Source organism: Arachis hypogaea, chromosome 17, assembly GCF_003086295.3.
Source record: "Arachis hypogaea cultivar Tifrunner chromosome 17, arahy.Tifrunner.gnm2.J5K5, whole genome shotgun sequence".
In the NCBI taxonomy this organism is placed as follows: domain Eukaryota; kingdom Viridiplantae; phylum Streptophyta; class Magnoliopsida; order Fabales; family Fabaceae; genus Arachis; species Arachis hypogaea.
Genome location: NC_092052.1, coordinates 6,703,591 through 6,722,237, shown reverse-complemented (window position 1 = coordinate 6,722,237; position 18,647 = coordinate 6,703,591). Strand labels below are relative to the sequence as shown.

General features: G+C 31.9%; 2 protein-coding genes across 7 annotated transcripts in view; one reads left to right on the top strand and one right to left on the bottom strand.

Moving 5' to 3' along the window:
• Positions 1–18,647, top strand: part of LOC112766872 (receptor like protein 24) — a 171,677-nt gene that overhangs the window by 75,032 nt on the left and 77,998 nt on the right. The window contains exon 2 of one of the 2 annotated variants that reach the window (XM_072222241.1): positions 2–270. The exons of the other annotated variant lie outside the window; for it this stretch is intronic. Within the exon in view, the coding sequence (XP_072078342.1) occupies positions 2–65 (64 nt within the window). The 3' untranslated portion in view covers positions 66–270. Of the gene's footprint in view, position 1; positions 271–18,647 lie in introns of those variants that run through there. 2 annotated transcript variants of the gene reach the window in all.
• Positions 2,571–9,668, bottom strand: LOC112764222 (uncharacterized). Of its 5 annotated transcripts, XR_011874876.1 has the most exons (6): positions 9,530–9,668; positions 8,889–9,038; positions 8,199–8,228; positions 8,005–8,088; positions 2,787–2,910; positions 2,571–2,711 (listed from the first exon to the last, which is right to left on the bottom strand). XR_011874876.1 is itself a non-coding variant. In XM_025809775.3 (5 exons), the coding sequence occupies exon 5, from the start codon at positions 7,739–7,741 to the stop codon at positions 6,647–6,649; it is 1,095 nt and encodes a 364-aa protein (XP_025665560.1). In that variant the 5' UTR covers positions 7,742–7,856; positions 8,005–8,088; positions 8,199–8,228; positions 8,889–9,038; positions 9,530–9,668; the 3' UTR covers positions 6,441–6,646. The 5 variants fall into 5 exon arrangements, 1 of the variants encoding a protein (XP_025665560.1); XR_003183057.3 differs by lacking the exon at positions 2,571–2,711 and having other exon boundaries at positions 2,715–2,965; XR_003183059.3 differs by lacking the exon at positions 2,571–2,711 and having other exon boundaries at positions 2,715–2,958.

The window sequence follows — 18,647 nt, the reverse complement described above, 5'->3', positions numbered from 1 at the left end:
GTCAGTTGCAGTGGGATATGGATGTGGAATGGTGTTTGGGATGTTCCTTGGAAGGTTGTTTATAAAGACTGCGAAACCCTTGTGGCTTGCCAGACTTATTTGTGGCTATACTTAACAAAACATGCACAGCAGATCAGAGGCCATGCAAATTGTAGGGAGACTGTGTTAGCTTCTTGTGTTTTTCTACTTTTTTTTTTTTTCTTTTTTTTTTTCTGTAATGATGTTAACTACTCTGTTTTTTGAATAAAATATGCTATTTCTATTAATAAATAAAGGGAACTACTCAAATGAAGATGCAAAAAATATCTTTTTATGAAGATGCTTTGTATAAAAGTGTGATTTATTAATTTGGCCACACTTCAAATAAAAACAACACTTTTATAACATATCAAAATCTAACCCTACAATTCATCATCTAAGAATCAAAAAGAAAAATCATCACATGAAGACAATTATAATATCTTCATGGAGTACCCACCATAAATAAATTCTACATGAGTCAGCATCTATTATTTCAACTTCTTGTGAATTGGAGATAAGAAAACCTAATCATTGATCTGTTTAATTTGCTTTTGTTTTGTTTTAAAATGATTTGTCATAGCTTTCTTCAGTTATATATGAAAAAGTTTAGGGACCAACAACTTTGGTGTTTTCTGGCTAGCACTTAATCATCAAAATAAAAGTGAGTGATTTCTCACCATTAGATGTAATCTCACACCATTAAAAATACTATTGATGGCCAATTGATGATTACAAAACACCAAAATTACTGCCCCTTAGCATTCCTCGTTATATATATCTTACAAATGTATTAGACTACTCATACATTCAGATCTCAATCATTAATCATATCAAAATTTTCAAATTAAAAAGAATCGAAGCTAAACTTAATGTACAACATAGAATCATTCTATAAATTTTGAATTTGTCAAATGGGTTAGATTTAGAATCCTATTTTCGATTTACAAAAAGCAACCACGGCATAAATTCATTTTATATGATCAATACAAAAACAATTTGGTGTCCTATTCTTGACCAATGTAACTATGTAAGTGAAAATTGAGAATCTTTATAAAATTAAAAGAATAAATTAAATAAGTGAAATATAAAATAATAATATAATTTAAATCATAAAAATGATCACCTGATTTAATACAAATGTATTCGGATTCTAATATTAAAAAAAAAAGAGAGATTTTAGTTAACTTAAAATTTTAACTACTTTATTATAATACTACAAATTTATGCACATAAAACGAACAACATATGTAGGACCATCTTGGCTCGCATAAAATAATGGATCTTTGAAGTTTGCTTATGTGTTTATGTGCAAATTTTTAATAAAATGCATCATATATTGTCAACTTATATCATGATTAATAAATTTATATATATGCTTTTATTTAATATATTTTTATATTTAAATGAATTTAAAATAATTTACGAATTGTCAAGAGAGATATTAGTCTACACCTTATCGCATTTTGGTAAAAAAAAAATGAAATGAAATTGGATTGCGAATAGAACTAATTCTCAATTGATATTATATGTATAATTTTAAATTTTTAATAAGATCGAGTGACACTTTGATTGTAAACACAATAAATTATATATGAGATTATGAGTATATGACATTACGTATGATTTTTTTTTTGTGTCTAAACATGAAAAAAAATAAAGTAAATTCTATCCTATATTCGAACGGATAATTTGCTGAAGATCAACACTGTGTGCTCAGAACAAATAACATTATTAGAGTTACTCTTGGTACTATATTTAGTCATCCAATTTGCAACTCTATTTGCTTTCTGGAATACCCATTCAAAGTGAATAAGATAAAAATTTTTGAATCTTGTGAACCAAATTTATTACTTCAAATAAATACCCATTTGTAAGATCATGTATGATAGGCAGAATGTTTCACATATAAACTAATCAAAGCATAAACGACATGTTTTAATAGTTGTGAGCATGCAAAACGATTTGTACACATTTTGATTGGATGCCATAACAAACAACGCCGTTTCACCAAATTATCTAGCGTAATAAGAGAATATTAGTTTATCATTTCATTTGCTGAGTCATTATCAAAATAAGATCGTGAGTCATTATCAAAATAAGATCGAGAGACTATAATATCCGAAACTTAATTTCAATGACAACAATAATACACTTAGAACATCAGGATCAAATTAATGCATGTCGTGAATCTCAAAACTACTACCAGGATTTAGTTTTTGATATTACTCATTTTAAAGTTTTTAGAAAAGTTGAATAACTTGAAATGAAATTTTTTTATGTTCGGTAAATAAAATTTAAATATGGTGAAAGTCAAATTAACATGTCGTTAAGTTTTTTTTTTTTTTTACATGCTTAAGGTTCTTATTTAAATTTTTGGATCACATGATTTAGGCTGAGTTATTAAGCAAGCTGTTAATCTGTTATAGTACGAGTTAGTTACCAGCCCAAACCAAGCCCAAAAAATACGTCTAGAAATATGTTTTGGGTGACTTGCGTCCAGAAATATATATGTCTACAGTATAGTAATATAATATATACACTATACAGTATACACACGAAAAAAAAAAAGATTATACATTCAGTTTGTTATACCAAATTTCACTCTTATTTTTCCTTTTTTGTGGATACAAATTAATGAGGCAATTATAGATAGGTGCATGTGATTTTTCTTTCCTTGCATTGAGAGGCTCCTATAAAACAAATAAAGTCTTGTAATAACTTCTTAGCATATAATATTAAATTATTAATACATATTGATACCATACCCCTCTTCTTGATTCGTTACATATGTCTCTCACAACAACGTAGGACCAACTTTGGTCACATAAAATGATGGATCTTTTTTTCTTGTACACTCCTTCATTTATGTTGTCTCCTTGGTTTGGATATCTGTTATTCCCTTCTCAATGAATCACTTCACTTGTATCTTACAAAACTCTAGATGCTTGAATTCAAGGAGAAATCAATTATTTCTAAAAACAATAAATCAATGCCTAGCTTATAGGCCAATCAAAGCTTATACTAGCAAATCTTTTAGGAATAAAATCCTAATAGTTCACCGTGTTTGATCCCTACAGGTTTGTTTATATATGGACATCATTTGTTGGATGAAACTAAAATTTTATAAAGAAACATTTTTTTTTTTTATATATAATAAATGAGGATTGTGTGCAATTCAATTATGTTGACAATGTTAGTATATCTTTTGTGGTACGAAAATGTGTAATCGATTGGTTCAAGTATTTGGCAATGAAATTTTAAAATATTTTAATATTAAATCGAAGGATCTGTTTTTTTGTGATTTTTTTTAAATCCATAAATTGAATGGTCTAATTTTTGTTTTTAAAAATCGGAAGAGTCCAATTTTTATTCCTTAGAATTTGAATATTCTAATTTTTACACTCTAAATTCACATCTAAGATTAATATCCTTATAATCTATAATCTTAAAAAACACTATTTTCATTCCAATATAAAAAATAATTTGCGATGTTTTACTTCCTCGTCAGGTCTCCTGATGGAAATATTTTTGATAGAGTTTCAAAATAAAAGCATTTTAGAGGATAGACATAACAGATCATATATAAATGGATTTCACTTTCACAATGCTATCATCAAAATCTATGCTCATGATAAGTTTCCTTGTCTTCAAAATTAAAACAGTCAATATCTTTAACTTCTAATTACTCTTTGACTCCAGATTTTATATATGGTTATATCAACTAGTATTATTTAAGTATATATTATATATTCCATAAAAAAATCTTGTACCCATAAAAAAGTGTTTCTTTTAAAAAAAACACTTATATTAATTTAGTAAAGTTACATAATAATAATAATAATAATAATAATAATAATAATAATAATAATAATAATAATAATATACTTGATTCAATTAAAGGATAGATTTAGTTTCTTTATTTGGGTCAATGATGGATTTTATTTTTTATGCATTTTTTCATATAAAAGTATTGGGTTTTGCTAAAGATAAAGTTTAGGAGTCGACATTTTTATTAAAATTTAGCCAACATTTAATCATATTGATAATTACTACAAATTACAAAATCTGCTGACCCTAACACTCCTCCAAATTATTTTCCTTATGAAAGTATTCTATATACATACATACATATATTCTCATCATTATAAGTTTTCTTGTTTTTCAGAATTAAGAAATCAGAGGAAAAACATCTTTAGTTATTTTTCTTGTGTGTGTGTGTTGGAGAAGTGGGGTAGGAGTTGCGTTAACAACATAACATCTTTTATTTCTAATTGCTCTCTTTGGATCTATCCAGCATATTTTTTCAAATAGTTTAATTATGGTTATGTATTATTATATGTTAGTCCCTCTACTTTAAAATAAAAATCTCTTTTAATTTTTATATTTATTGAAAAATTAATGTATTTAAAATATAAAAAACGTAACACCTATTTTGAAGAATGATAATATTCATATACCAAACATTTCTAATATTCATATAAAAATATGTTGCTTTTTTATATTATTCTTTAATTAACAAAATAAAAGAAATGTGTATTGATTGTTAAAAAATATTATTGCTAAAATAATGTCCACCATAATAAATGTATGAGTAACGGAATTGTATTTTAAAATAAGTGTTTTTTTGGTGACTTTAAAATAAGAGAGTATACACTTACACTGTATTTAACTCTATATATTAATATTCAATCATATTATGTATAAACTAAAAATTAATCATTAAATTAATTATTAGTATAAAATTTATGATGATATATAAATATATATTAAAAATGTGTTAAATATCACATGTATATATAAATATATGATAGTGATATCTGTTATGGATCGTAAAAGGTCGAGCCCAGCTAGTCGTCGGGTCGGAGCATCACTCCTGACCCAGGCCCAAGCTATCCTACACGACAGGATGAATCCGACAGGTCGGCTCCTAATACCCGACCCGTTGCACCGTCCGACTTACCATCCGTACGACCTAGGCCACCGATCGGGTCAGAATCCTCGGGCAGCACCCGAAGTCCCGACTCGAAGTCCGGAATGACCTGCTCCTCCCACGTGGACCAGGACAGCTCATAGAAGCTTTCTGGCCAGTGGGCTAGGTCACTCATGGGCCAACCCAGCACAGTATATAAGGAGAGAGATCAGCTCTCCCCCAAGGTACGTAACACTTTACCTAATCCGGCTATCGCCTCGTACGGACACTGACTTGATCGTCGGAGTGTCCTTGCAGGTGGCCACCCCCACTACAAAATGTAAGAGCTTCTTCAACCACATATCCTTCAGCTATAGAACCTTCTGATTTAGCTTTGTTTCGTACATAGGACTTCAAATGTCCTAAATACATAGTTTGTATAATTGGCTTTAGTAAGCAAGATATAACTAAGTGACAGGTTAAATGAACAATGATTGAAAAGAGATATTTACCTCTCAATAGGATACATCCACCTATAGTGTATTGGTCCTCCAAGTTTTACTTCATCAACTAGATGACAGGTTAAATGAACCATGATTGTAAAGAAAGAAGGAGGGAACAACATTTCTAAATGACAAAGGGTAAGAATTATTCGAGGTTGGAGCTTCTCAAGTTCTGTAAGACTTAAGCTTTTAGAGCACAACTGTTGAAAGAATGAAGACAACTCTATTAGCACTGCAATAACTTTATCTGGTAGCACATTACGTATGGCAATGGATAATAGTTGCTGCATAAGGACGTGGCAATCATGGCTCTTCAATCCAGAAAGCTTTCTTTGCTTCAGGTCAACACACCGTAAAATATTACTCGAGAGACCATCTGGTACTCTAATATTCTTTATAGTACGTAAGAATACATCTTTCATGGAATTTGACATTGTGAACAAAGAGGATGATATCTCCCATTTTCATCTGGCCATAAATCTTTCCTTATATCCATTTCTTTGAGATCCTTACGAGCTTTGAGATTATCCTTTGACCTTCCAGTCTCATTGAGCAAAGTGTATAACACATTGTCGCAAACATTCTTTTCAATGTGCATGACATCTAGATTGTGGCGCAATAAGTTAGACTTCCAATAAGGAAGATCAAAAAATATGCTTTTCTTCCTCCATATCCCCGATTCATCATCTTCTTCAACAACTTTTCGTCGAGTCCTCTTACCTTTACTTGCCTGTAGTTCCTTCCCAAATGAAACATTGATGCCTTCAAGTTGTTCCAATATTTCTGACCCTGTTAGTACTGCTGGGGGATCCCTCAACTCGATATTTCCATTAAATTTTGCACGACTTAGCCTAAACTTATGACCCCTTTCTAAGAAACGGCGATGCCTCAAAAAACACAATTTTCCACCATGCTTTAATCTATATGAATCAGTGTTGAAATTACATGTGGGACAAGCATATTTACTGTGTACGTTCCACCCAGATAAGTTACCAAGGCCTGGAAAATCACTAATTGTCCACATTAATGCTGCTCGCAATGTAAACATTTCATTCTTGAACCTATCTAATGTTTGAACACCATCATGCCACAACTCTTTTAACTCTTTGATAAGAGGTTGTAAGTATATGTCTATGTTGTTCCCTGGCATTTTCTCTCCGGGAATAATCATTGACAAGATTAGTGATGTTGGCTTCATGCACTCCCATGGAGGTCAATTGTATGGAATAAGCACCACTGGCCAAACGCTATAGTTTGTACGCATAGCTCCAAAGGGATTGAATCCATCAGCTGCAAGACCAAGACGTACATTTCGAGGATCTTCGGCAAACCTATCATGAAGTAAATCGAATGTCTTCCAAGCTTCAGAATCCCGCGGATGCCTCATCTTCGAATCTTTCTTTTCTGCCAAAGCATGCCATCGCATTGATTGAGCAGTCTTAGAACACATGAATAATCGTTGAAGTCTCGGTTTTAGTGGAAAGTATCGCAAGATCTTTGCCGATTTCTTCTTTTTAGCATCGCTCCATTTAGATGTCTTGCATCTTTTGCATTCTTGCAAATCTTCATCCTCCCCCCAATATAACATGCAGTCATTAGGGCAAGCAGGTATCTTGGTATAATTAAGCCCTAGTTTGTTTATGATTTTCTTGGCCTCATAGAATGTATTTGAAATCTTCGCATTTCCAAAAGCATCTTTTATTAACTTGAGAATTTCGGTCATGGCTTTGTCGCTTATTTTGTATAAGCACTTTATGTGATACAGACTAATCAAGAAAGACAGTTTTGAATACTTTGTGCACCCTTCATACAATTGTTCACTACCATCTTCCAACAACTTGTAAAATTCTACATTTTCTCCATTGTGCTCTTCATTTTCTGCATCTTCTATGTTGTCTTCATCTCCATCTCCATCTTCTATGTTGTCTTCATCTCCATCTCCATCTTCAATCAAGTCAGGTCCAGCAACTCCAAACGCGTCATTGAGCATTATTACCATTGGATGTTGAGATGTCGAATCATCTTGTACAATTTGACTAGTTTGATGAGCTTGTGACCCAACTCCAACTGCTTCTTCACCATGCCAATACCAAACTTTGTAGTTTTCTGGAAATGGCTTGACTATTAAATGTTCAAAAACTTTCTCTCTTGTTTGCCACTTGCCAAAACCACACACCGGACAAGGGCATTTAATCTGACAACCCCTGAGAGATCGATGCTCAAAAGCAAAATCCAAAAACTTGTTTAAACCATCTTTATACTCGTGCGTGTTTCGTGGTTTTCCAATCCATGACTTATCTATTGACATGACTAAGAGGGACTAGAAAGAAGAATATTAAAAAATCTATTCATTAAAAATCTCTCTCTCTCTCTCTCTCTCTCTCTCTCTCTCTTATCTTCTATTTTACACTAAAAGAAGAAACCTTCACACGAGAAATAATAAGAAAGCGTTAACAGCACAGAAAACCAGCAATTTAATTTATCACATAGCAAATGAATTGTAAAAACAAAGTTGAATATGGAATTAACGGAAATATATCGATGAAAGTAGAATCAGATTGAAAATATTACCCTAAGCGACCAGAATTCAAAAGAGAATAAGTTTCCAGATCTGGGAATCACTGAAGCCCCCCTCCAGTCTTCGAGACTAACGACCTATGAAGAAGAAAACCCATGGAACAGGAAGAAAGAAGATTACAGAGAGATAAAGCTATAATTAGTTTTATAAAATTGAAGATAAATGTGATTAAGAAATTCTTCCATACCCCTTTTAATTCAATTTCAAATGCTTGCACCTGATATCAATACAAAATTAGTCATATAATTAGTCATATCAAAATCCTAGTAAACAACAGAGCCTAGAGTATACATATTGTGAACAGTTCAATCAATCACTATATATATATACAGGTGGATCAATTTACACTTGCCACAAATGCTATAAAATTCAAAAAGGATTAAAAAAATAAAAGATTATGGGGCATAGTGAAATTCATTTCAAATCAACTCAAAGTAAAAAAAACGATAATCTCTCTTATCCTAACAGATGCATTTAGATACAGAACAAAAAATGCAGTAGTTACTTAAATACTAAAGAAAAGACAAACAAACAAATAAAATTAGTCATTTTCTAATTCCTTCTCAGAAAAGATAATATGAGCTTAATTACTATGCAGGGACTGTGAATTTTACACTACCATCCGATAACATGTTTGCATTTTTTATACTTCAACCGAAATTGCATGCAAAATTAAATCCAATCCCATTCAAACAGTATATAACTTGAAAATTGAATTAAAATATTCAGAAGCAGAAAATTATATAACATTATCAAACGCAGAAACAAAAGAAACAAGGAAGAGATATAATTATTATTAATACCATTATCAAACAGCAGAAACAAAAGAAGAGTATGTGAAGAAATTATACTTTTAAATGTAGTTTACTTTTAATACCTATCAAACGTCAATAGAATGCTTCAACACAAGACCTGATTGCGGAGCTGCAGAGAAACGAAAATCCCCAAAAAAGAGAGGTCAAACAGTGACATGAGCGATCTGACTATCTAGCTTTCACGGCCTCTCTGGTACCATGTTTTTGATTTTCTACAAACAAACAAAAAAGAGAGGTCAAACAGTGACAATAATTAATTAATTAATTAATAATTATTAATTGTTGTGAATAAATAACGAGCATGGAAATTGGGAAATTGGGATTTGACGAAACTTCAAATAATTAGGGATTTTAAATTACAATTTTAAATAATTAGGGATTTTAAAAAATAACAATGATTAACCGACACAAGATATCGGTGAAAACGACGACGATTGCAAAAACTGCGCAACACAGTGAAAATTCAAACGAAAAGAAGAAGAAGAAGAAAAGTTGCACTAGTGGATCTGGATTGAGTTAGGTTGCATGGTGGTGAAGGATGAGAGAAATGGAGAAAGGAAACTGGGTGTGCAGTGTAGAGATCTATGACTGGCTCACGCCTTGATCGAAGAAACCAAAAATTTCAGTTTTGATTTCGCCTTCTCTAAAGAACTTGAGAGGGAGCTGCAGAGAAACAAATCAATAACTTGAGAGGGAGAGGTACCTAGAGAAATGGTAACTGGCGGAGAGAGAAAAAGCCAGAGAGGGAAGAACGGCGTTGTCGGAGAGCTTCTTTACACGGAGGAGACGAAGGAGAGAAAAGGGAGATCGAGAGCGCCGTTACTGTGTTTCGTTTAATGAAGCTAGGGTTGCATTTCTTTTGTTTTATATACGTGTGAAAATGGCGATTCAAAACCGCCATAATCACCTGAACCGCCACCAAAACACAAAGTTAATTATAGCAGCAACTAATAATGCCATAATAACCGGGTATTACGGCGGTTCTTTAAAACCGCTGTAATATCAATGCCATTTTAAACTCTTTTTTTATAGTTCCTCCGTCACGTCACCTCCGACGCCTCCAGTTCACACCCTTGTCTCTACTCCACGCCAGCTTAGCGTCTCTCCCGTTCACCCTTACGTCTTCACCCGATCCGTCGGATACCCGAGATCTTCAGGTAATGAACAATATCTTCTGTGCATAAAGTATTTTTTATGAAACTATATTAAAATTATGCTTTTACTTACTCTATTTTAAATATGGCTTTCATTTTTGGTACATTGACAAATCAACACGTGATGTTAATTTCTCAGTATACTTAACTGTTAATATAAAAGTTTAACAAGATGAGTAAAAAAATAAAACTCACATTTGAAATAGTGATATATTTACCAATTAAATTCAAGTAAAAAAAGTAGTAGTTGACTTTGATATTTATTTGTGTATTTTAACATCATCATGGTAATGATGATTAAACTTAGAATATAACATTATAACGTAAACTAACCCAAATTTCTTACAACTAATTAATAACCTTTTCCCATTGACATCACATATTCACATAATATTCAAATAAATACGTTCATGTTAAAATCATATATATTTAAACTATCATTTATTTCAAATCAGGAAAATTAAAATTAGTGACGGTAAAATTCAACATTTTGAAGATTTTGAATTCGATACGCTTTAAAATGTTAGATTTGGATCTTCTAAATTTTAAATTTTATTTTAAAAAATAAAATGTGATTTCTTACCATTTATTTCATAGGTAGGACGACAAAAAAAAATATAAAAAAAAATTTATTCAAAAGTGAAAAATCACAATTTACCTTTTAAAATAAAAATTCAAACTTTAAAAAATTCAAATTCTAAAATGTCAATAAAACGTGTCTTTTTGTCATTGTTATAAAGTATCCTTCTAAATAATGATTTTTTTTTAAAGTACTATCTAAAACACATATATAGAAGATATTTTTCTTATACAAGTTATAATCCAGAAAATAGAATAGAATAAAAAAAAAGCAAGAATGAATGAGAAATTCTGCTAAATATCAACGACTTATTATTATTTTTTTAATAAGAATAGGATTTATCTCTTTTTTTTTTTTAATTTTTGTTTTTAGAATCGACAGGCCTCCTATACTTTTAACATGAATTTGTTTCGGTAGTTATTTATCCAATTGTAACATCAATTTGAATTGGGACGTTTTCAATTGGTATATAGGATTTAGTAATCCTTTTCATATCAGAAAATGTATCAGGCAATTTATTTGTTATTTTTTGCAAATGTATAATATTTTAAACTTTTATTTCGCATTGATCGATGATCTAATTAAATGCATAAAAATAATGCATTTCAATTAAGTTCTTTTTCAAGAAGCTTATTTTCTTCCTCTAATGTTAGAAATTTTAATTCATCAAAATTACAATCTTCAAATCAAGCTTTAAACACATTTCCTGTTTGTAAATCAAGATACCTCACTATAGAAGGAGAATCATATCCCACCTAAATTATCAATTTTCTTTGGAGTTCCATTTTAATGCACGCGAGAAGGTGGGGGCAATTGGAAACATTTGGTTGCTGGTCAAAAGTTAATTGTAAAGAAAAAAATTGATGGTAACTTGTTAACCTCCAACGAATAAATGCTGCAGCATATAAAACTGTATGCTCTCAAACTAACAGAGGTTGAAAAATTTGTTCTCATATGTAAGGGTCTAGCAATTAATTGGAGGCGTTTAATAAGTGATTATGCTAACTCATTTTGTGTGTAAACATGACCTATTGGATGTTCAACGCTTATTCTGTTAGCCATACAATAAGCATCAAAAGCTTGGGAGGAAATTCACTAGCATTATCAAGACGAATTGCTTTGATTGGATTTTCTGGAAACTGTGCTTTTAATCGAATAATTTGTAATCTCACAAACGCCAAGTTGCAAGAAGACAATAAGCACACATGTGACCATCTCGAAAATACGTCTATTAGGACCATAAAATATCCAAAAGATCCACATGGTGGATGAATAGGTCCACATATATCACCTTGAATCCTTTCAAGGAATTTAGGAGACTCAAATTCAATCTTTATTGGTGATGGCCTTAAAATTAGTTTTCCCTAAGACCATGCAGCACAATAAAATTCAATATATTTAAGAATTTTCTGGTTCTTTAGTGAATATCTATGGAAGTTTTCAAAATTTTTTTGCATTATTGTTGTTCCAGGAGGACCCAATTGATCATGCCAAATTATAAATTCATTTGGGTTAGTAAATTTCTGGTTTACAATGGCATGTGATTCAATTGCACTAATTTTAGCATAATATAATCCAGATGAAAGTAAGGATAACTTTTCTAACATAACTTTTTTTATTTGAATAATAAGTTGTGATATATAAGTACTTATGATTTTTCTTATTCATTATTTCAATATAATATCTATTTTAGCGAATATCCTTAAAACTCAACAAGTTCCTTAGAGACTTGGTGGACAATAGTACATTATTATATTTATTATGAATTTTGTTCCTCCGAAAAATAAAATTATAGCTCTTCCAGAGTCTTCTATCACATTTCCTGAGCCAATAATAGTATTAACATATTCTTCTTTTGGTACAAGATGAATAAAATATATATTACTTTTGAGAATGATATGCGAACTTGCACTATCTGCAAGGCAAACATCTTCATTATATATCCTTGTCATTTTTTTCAAAGACAAATAATAATAATAAAATGAGTAGCAGTATATGCACAGTAAAATTGTATTCCTGATTAATAATTATTTTTCTAAGAAATACGGTTCATAAAATAGTTCCATATGCTAAAATTTTATTATTATTACTATATTATTATTATTTTAGAACTTGATACATTTAGTGATTTTGAAATTCATAGATGTAACATCTTGAATATATTTTTTTCCCTTCAAACAATTTACATATAATTTCTTTTATTACTACCCAACCATCCAATTTTACTAAAATTCCTATATTACCCTTATTCTCCCTCCCCAACCTTAACCCTAATTTTATCCGTATAACCATTTTCTAACACACTCATACCTGAGAATGAAAAAAAGAAAGAGAGAGACAGAAGAGAACCAAGACGCAAGAGAGAGAAAGAGAAGGAGGCACCGTCCCGCGCTGCCGTGCCCTGTTGCCGTTGTCGAAGCATCCATCGTTGTTGCGGTTGCCTGGGTCATCATCGAAGGGAGCCGTTGCTAAGCTTGAGAGAGCGAATGAGGGAGCTTCTTAGAGAGTGAAGGGGGTTTGCGGAGGAGGTAGAACCGCGATGAGGGAAGAAGGGGGAGCCGCCTCCGTTGTGGACAAGCCGTCGCCGTTGAGGCCGCCGTCGTCTCTGTTAGGGGTCGCCGTCATTACTGAATGAAGAGGGAGAGTTTGAGCTGGCCAGAGAAGGGAGGAAGAGAGAGTCACGAGGAGGAGCCGTTCACCATCATCGCGTCTGCTGTTGCCATCAACGGAGCTCGTTGTCAAGGGAGCATCGCCGACATCACTGCTAATGAACCGTCTCAATCCCTGTTTTGGTCTCGCTCAGCCCCACACCCCCTTCATTCTTGTCTCTAAATCAGCACCATTTTTTCCTGTTCTGCCTCCATTTTTGAAACTGTAATGCTTCCACCTTTACTCTACTGCATTTTGTTCTTTTCTTACATGCTCTTGTTTTAATCGCGATAATATATGTCTCTATTTTAGCACTATCGCTCTACTTTTGTTGTGTTTCTACTGAAAATTATCTTGAGTACTGGTATTGGTGCTGTCATGGAATTGTTAGAGCTGTTGATGTTATGATTACATCTGCAATGTAGCCATGGAAGTTGCTGCCACCGTCTCGGTCCAAATTCTATGCTCTTTCGTTCCATTCTATTCCAACCTTTCTCACCATTTAATTTGGCACTCCAAACTCGGTCTCTTCGATCTCTTAGGACCAAGTTGTGAGTAGACTTTACATTTATAATCGTTAAGATTTTGGTTTATGCTATACTGAGTTTTTAATTATATTTATAAAATTATTATTAAAGAACTTTGATTTGATTAGAATAATTGATTTATTATAGTTGGATAATTATTTTTATGAAGTTCATATTTTAGAAATTTTACATAAGACTATATATATATGTTAGATAGAACTTTATATTATTTTAGAACATTGATTTTATTTGAATATATTTTTTTGAAGTATTGAAGTATTTGTTAACATTCATATATTTTGAAATTGTGAAATATGTTCTTATGATTAAAAAAAGTATGATTGGAAAAGATTTCTAATGAGAAAGTATTATCTAATTCGATTTGATTCGATACCTTATATATTTGTAAGATTAGAAATTTATTGTATTTGAAGCTATATGTTTTGAATTGGTTTGGGAGGCTCGTATTAGAAAACCGTAATTAACGGCGGTTATGACGTTAACCTAGATGCATCTGGCTCAGATCTCAGCTAGCAGGGGTGCTGCTAGTCTAACGTGTAGGCTATACGTTGGATCTGTTATTCTGTACGGACACACTAGAGGAAAGGGCTACCCATAGAGGTGGAGCCGCCCAAGTGTGGACTTTTTATTTGATTTTTGTATGAGAACTCCCTTATTGATTCACTTATTATGATCAATTACTATTTTCTAATTAATAAATTACTTTAATAATAATGTTTATATGGTCTCATATGAATTATAAATGTATTGTCTAATCACTGAGTTGCAAAACTCATTCCGTTTTTCTAAAAATATTTTTTAGGAATAAATACTTGAATATGTGAGCTCTCTATTCAAGAATTATGATCTGCAATGGATTTCTGTTCCTTGTTGAGTTTCTAGACGTTGTATGCTCTATATGTCATAGGCAGGATCCAACCATTCTTAATTATTTTAACTTTTGTTGAAAATGTATAATTATTTATTTTAGAACTTGTAAATTATTCAAAATCTTTGTAACTTTCTTATTTAATTTATATTTGAGTCTGATAGGCTTGCTAGGGGATTGTTTCCCTGAGTGCCGATCATGGCTCATTTTGGGCCGTGACAATAAACATAAACATAAATATTTTATTAAACATTATTTATATACATATGCTTGAAGTTCAAATACATAGGGAATAAAACTTAACGAAAATTAAAGTGAATTGAATTTCAAGTTTCAGTTACCAAAGAATGAGAGAACATAATAAAGCTTGGTCTCTTAGGTTTGTGATTGGACTTGTTTTTTTTTTTTTTTAATATCAAGGTTCAGCCACTAAAATTTAATCAAATTTTGTACAAGGTTGAATTTGTTTATTGTTCAAGATGGGCTTTAAATATTTGTTCCTTGGGCCAACTTGTTTTCTTTTATTTTTTGCACACTTAATCAAATACATCAAACAAATAATTGAAAATATTTTAATAAAATATTTTAACAATACTTTAATGATATTTGTTCACTATTTTAATTGAATATAAGTTTTCCAAACTCAACAATCTCCCTTTTGATGACAAAAATTATTAAAATAAATTAAAAAAATTTATGATAGAAAACTTTCCTTTTGATGATTCACCGATATCTCTCCTTTTCTTTTGTTCAATAGGCTCCCTCTCAATGTGTGCTTTGATTACCCTGTTTGTAAAAAAATATTCATAGAAATAATGCCTATATACAAGCTCTAAAAAGTTCCTAAAAGGCGACTAAAAATTTTTAAAAATAGAACCTTTAAACTAGAGCCAAAATTTCACAAGTGAATGCACATAAAGCCAATTAAGGACAAGGGTTAATAAAGCTCTATAAGCCAAACAACCCAGATAAGTTTGAGCAAATAATTTTATCAAAACAATTCAAAGCTCAAGACCGAAACAGATCACAACAGGGCTCATGATATTTTAAATAGAGCGCTCAAAACAGAGCATTAAAATAGAAAATGATGAGCGGATAATTTATACGCTTTTTGGCATTATTTTTAGTATGTTTTTAGTAGGATCTAGTTACTTTTAGGGATGTTTTCATTAGTTTTTATGTTAAATTCACATTTCTGGACTTTATTATGAGTTTTTATGTTTTTCTGTAATTTCAGGTATTTTCTGGCTGAAATTGAGGGACTTGAGCAAAAATCAGATTCAGAGGTTGAAGAAGGACTGCTGATGCTGTTGGATTCTGACATCCCTGCACTCAAAGTAGATTTTCTGGAGCTACAGAACTCAAAATGGCGCGCTTCCAATTGTGTTGGAAAGCAGACATCCAGGGCTTTCCAGCAATATATAATAGTCCATGCTTTGGCCGAGTTTAGATGACGTAAAAGGGCGTTGAACGCCAGTTCTACGCTGCTGTCTGGAGTTAAACGCCAGAAACAAGTCACAAACCAGAGTTGAACGCCAGAAATACGTTACAACCTGGCGTTCAACTCCAGAAAGAGCCTCTGCACGTGTAACATTGAAGCTCAGCCCAAGCACACACCAAGTGGGCCCCGGAAGTGGATTTATGCATCAATTACTTACTTATGTAAACCCTAGTAGCTAGTTTATTATAAATAGGACCTTTTACTATTGTATAAGGTATCTTTTGATCAGTTGTATGCTATCTTAGATCACGTTTGAGGGCTGGCCTCTCGGCCATGCCTGAACCTTTCACTTATGTATTTTCAACGGTAGAGTTTCTACACTCCATAGATTAAGGTGTGGAGCTCTGCTGTTCCTCAAAGATTAATGCAAAGTACTACTGTCTTTCTATTCAATTCAACTTATTCTGCTTCTAAGATATCCATTCGCACCCAAGAACATGATGAATGTGATGATTATGTGACGCTCATCATCATTCTCCCTTATGAACGCGTGCCTGACAAACACTTCCGTTCTACATGCAAACAGGCTAGAATGAATATCTCTTGGATCTCTTAATCAGGATCTTCGTGGTATAAGTTAGAACCCATGGATGGCCATTCCTGAGGTCCGGAAAGTCTAAACCTTATCTGTGGTATTCCGAGTAGGATCCGGGAAGGGATGGCTGTGACGTACTTCAAACTCGCGAGTGCTGGGCGTAGTGACAGACGCAAAAGGATAGTAAATCCTATTCCAGTATGATCGGAAACCTCAGATGATTAGTCGTGCCGTGACAGAGCATTTGGACCATTTTTACAAGAGGAGGGGATTGTAGCCACTGACAACGGTGATGCCCTTGCATAAAGCTTGCCATGAAAAGGAGTAAGACTGATTGGATGAAGACAGCGGGAAAGCAGAGGTTCAGAGGGACGAAAGTATCTCCATACGCTCGTCTGAAATTCTCACCAATGAATTACATAAGTGTTTCTATCCTTCTTTTATTATTTAATTTCGAAAACTTCATAACTATTTTATATCCGCCTGACTGAGATTTACAAGGTGACCATAGCTTGCTTCATACCAACTATCTCCGTGGGATTCGACCCTTACTCACGTAAGGTATTACTTGGACGACCCAGTGCACTTGTTGGTCAGTTGTATCGAAGTTGTGACAATTTATGAATTGAGATTAGAGCACCAATTCTTTGGAGCCATTACCAGAGATCACAATTTCATGCACCAGAAAACTATTTCAATTCAATTTCTCCCTCTTTTGTCATCAAGGAGGGATACCTGCAGGTACATAATAACAAGTGATGCAATCACAATATTAAATCATGCAAAACAGAAAAATAGTACTAATGATAAAGTTATTACAGTTATCCAACTGAAAATAAAGTGCAAGACAAATAAAAACAGTTTTAGAGCTCTAAATTCAGAGTTATCAAAAGTAAAGATCTGTCCTAGACAGCAAGGAGCAGAACTAGGCATTAGAAAGCTCTTCTTCGGATTCCAGGAAGTCATCTTTTTTCTCAGAGGGTGTCATGTCCTCATCAACTGAATCCAAGTGCTTTAGGAGCAAATTTACCATGTCATGAGATTTTAGCTAGATTTTTTCATTTTGCATTGCCAGCTTTCGAGCTTTCTTACTAGATTTGACCATTTGCTTGGTCATGGTAGCAAATTCCAAAAAGATATCTTTAACCATTTCAAAGAAAAGATACTTGTATAAATCAGATGTACAAGCAATTGAGGGAGATGAGAGGCTTTCATCCTCACTTTCAGACACGGCCGGAGCCTTAGTACATTTGACATTTTTACCCTTAGCATGTTGCGGTACACCACCACCTTTGATAGTGGACATTCCGTTCTCAACAGACTCATTACTCAAATCAATATTAAAATACTCAAACAAGTAAGTTAAAAATATACCATAGAACAAGAAACTCTTTTTAGCACTTTTCACACAATCCCACATGTGAAGAATCATAAGGTAAGCAAAAGAGACGGAAATCTATTCTATTGTATAAAAATTGAATTTTTGCTCTTAATGATAAAGTTGACGTGGCATACTTTTGAGAGTGTTTCTTAATTTATTTCTTTTAACTCATTAAATATAATTCATTACGATAACTTAATTATGTTAACTAATTAATTTGATTAGATATTTAAGTATCATACAATTTATTATAATTTATATCAATCAATAAATTGTAAGTTATTATATCAATTATTTTAATTTATTAATTTATAAGATACATACTAACATAAAGAATTTGTTACTTATTTTGATTAAATACAATAATACAGATTAATTTAGTTAAAAAAATTATTGTCCCTTATATTTTTTTATTTATTTTTTTAATTTATTAAATTCAATCAACTATTTTTTAATATATTTTTTTAATTCAATAAATAAAAAAAATCAATTATATTAATTATTTGTATCAACTGATTGATTTGATTAATTCTTAAAAGTACTTTTATTTAATTTATTTTATTTATTCAAATACATGAATTATAACTAATTAATTATTTACTTTT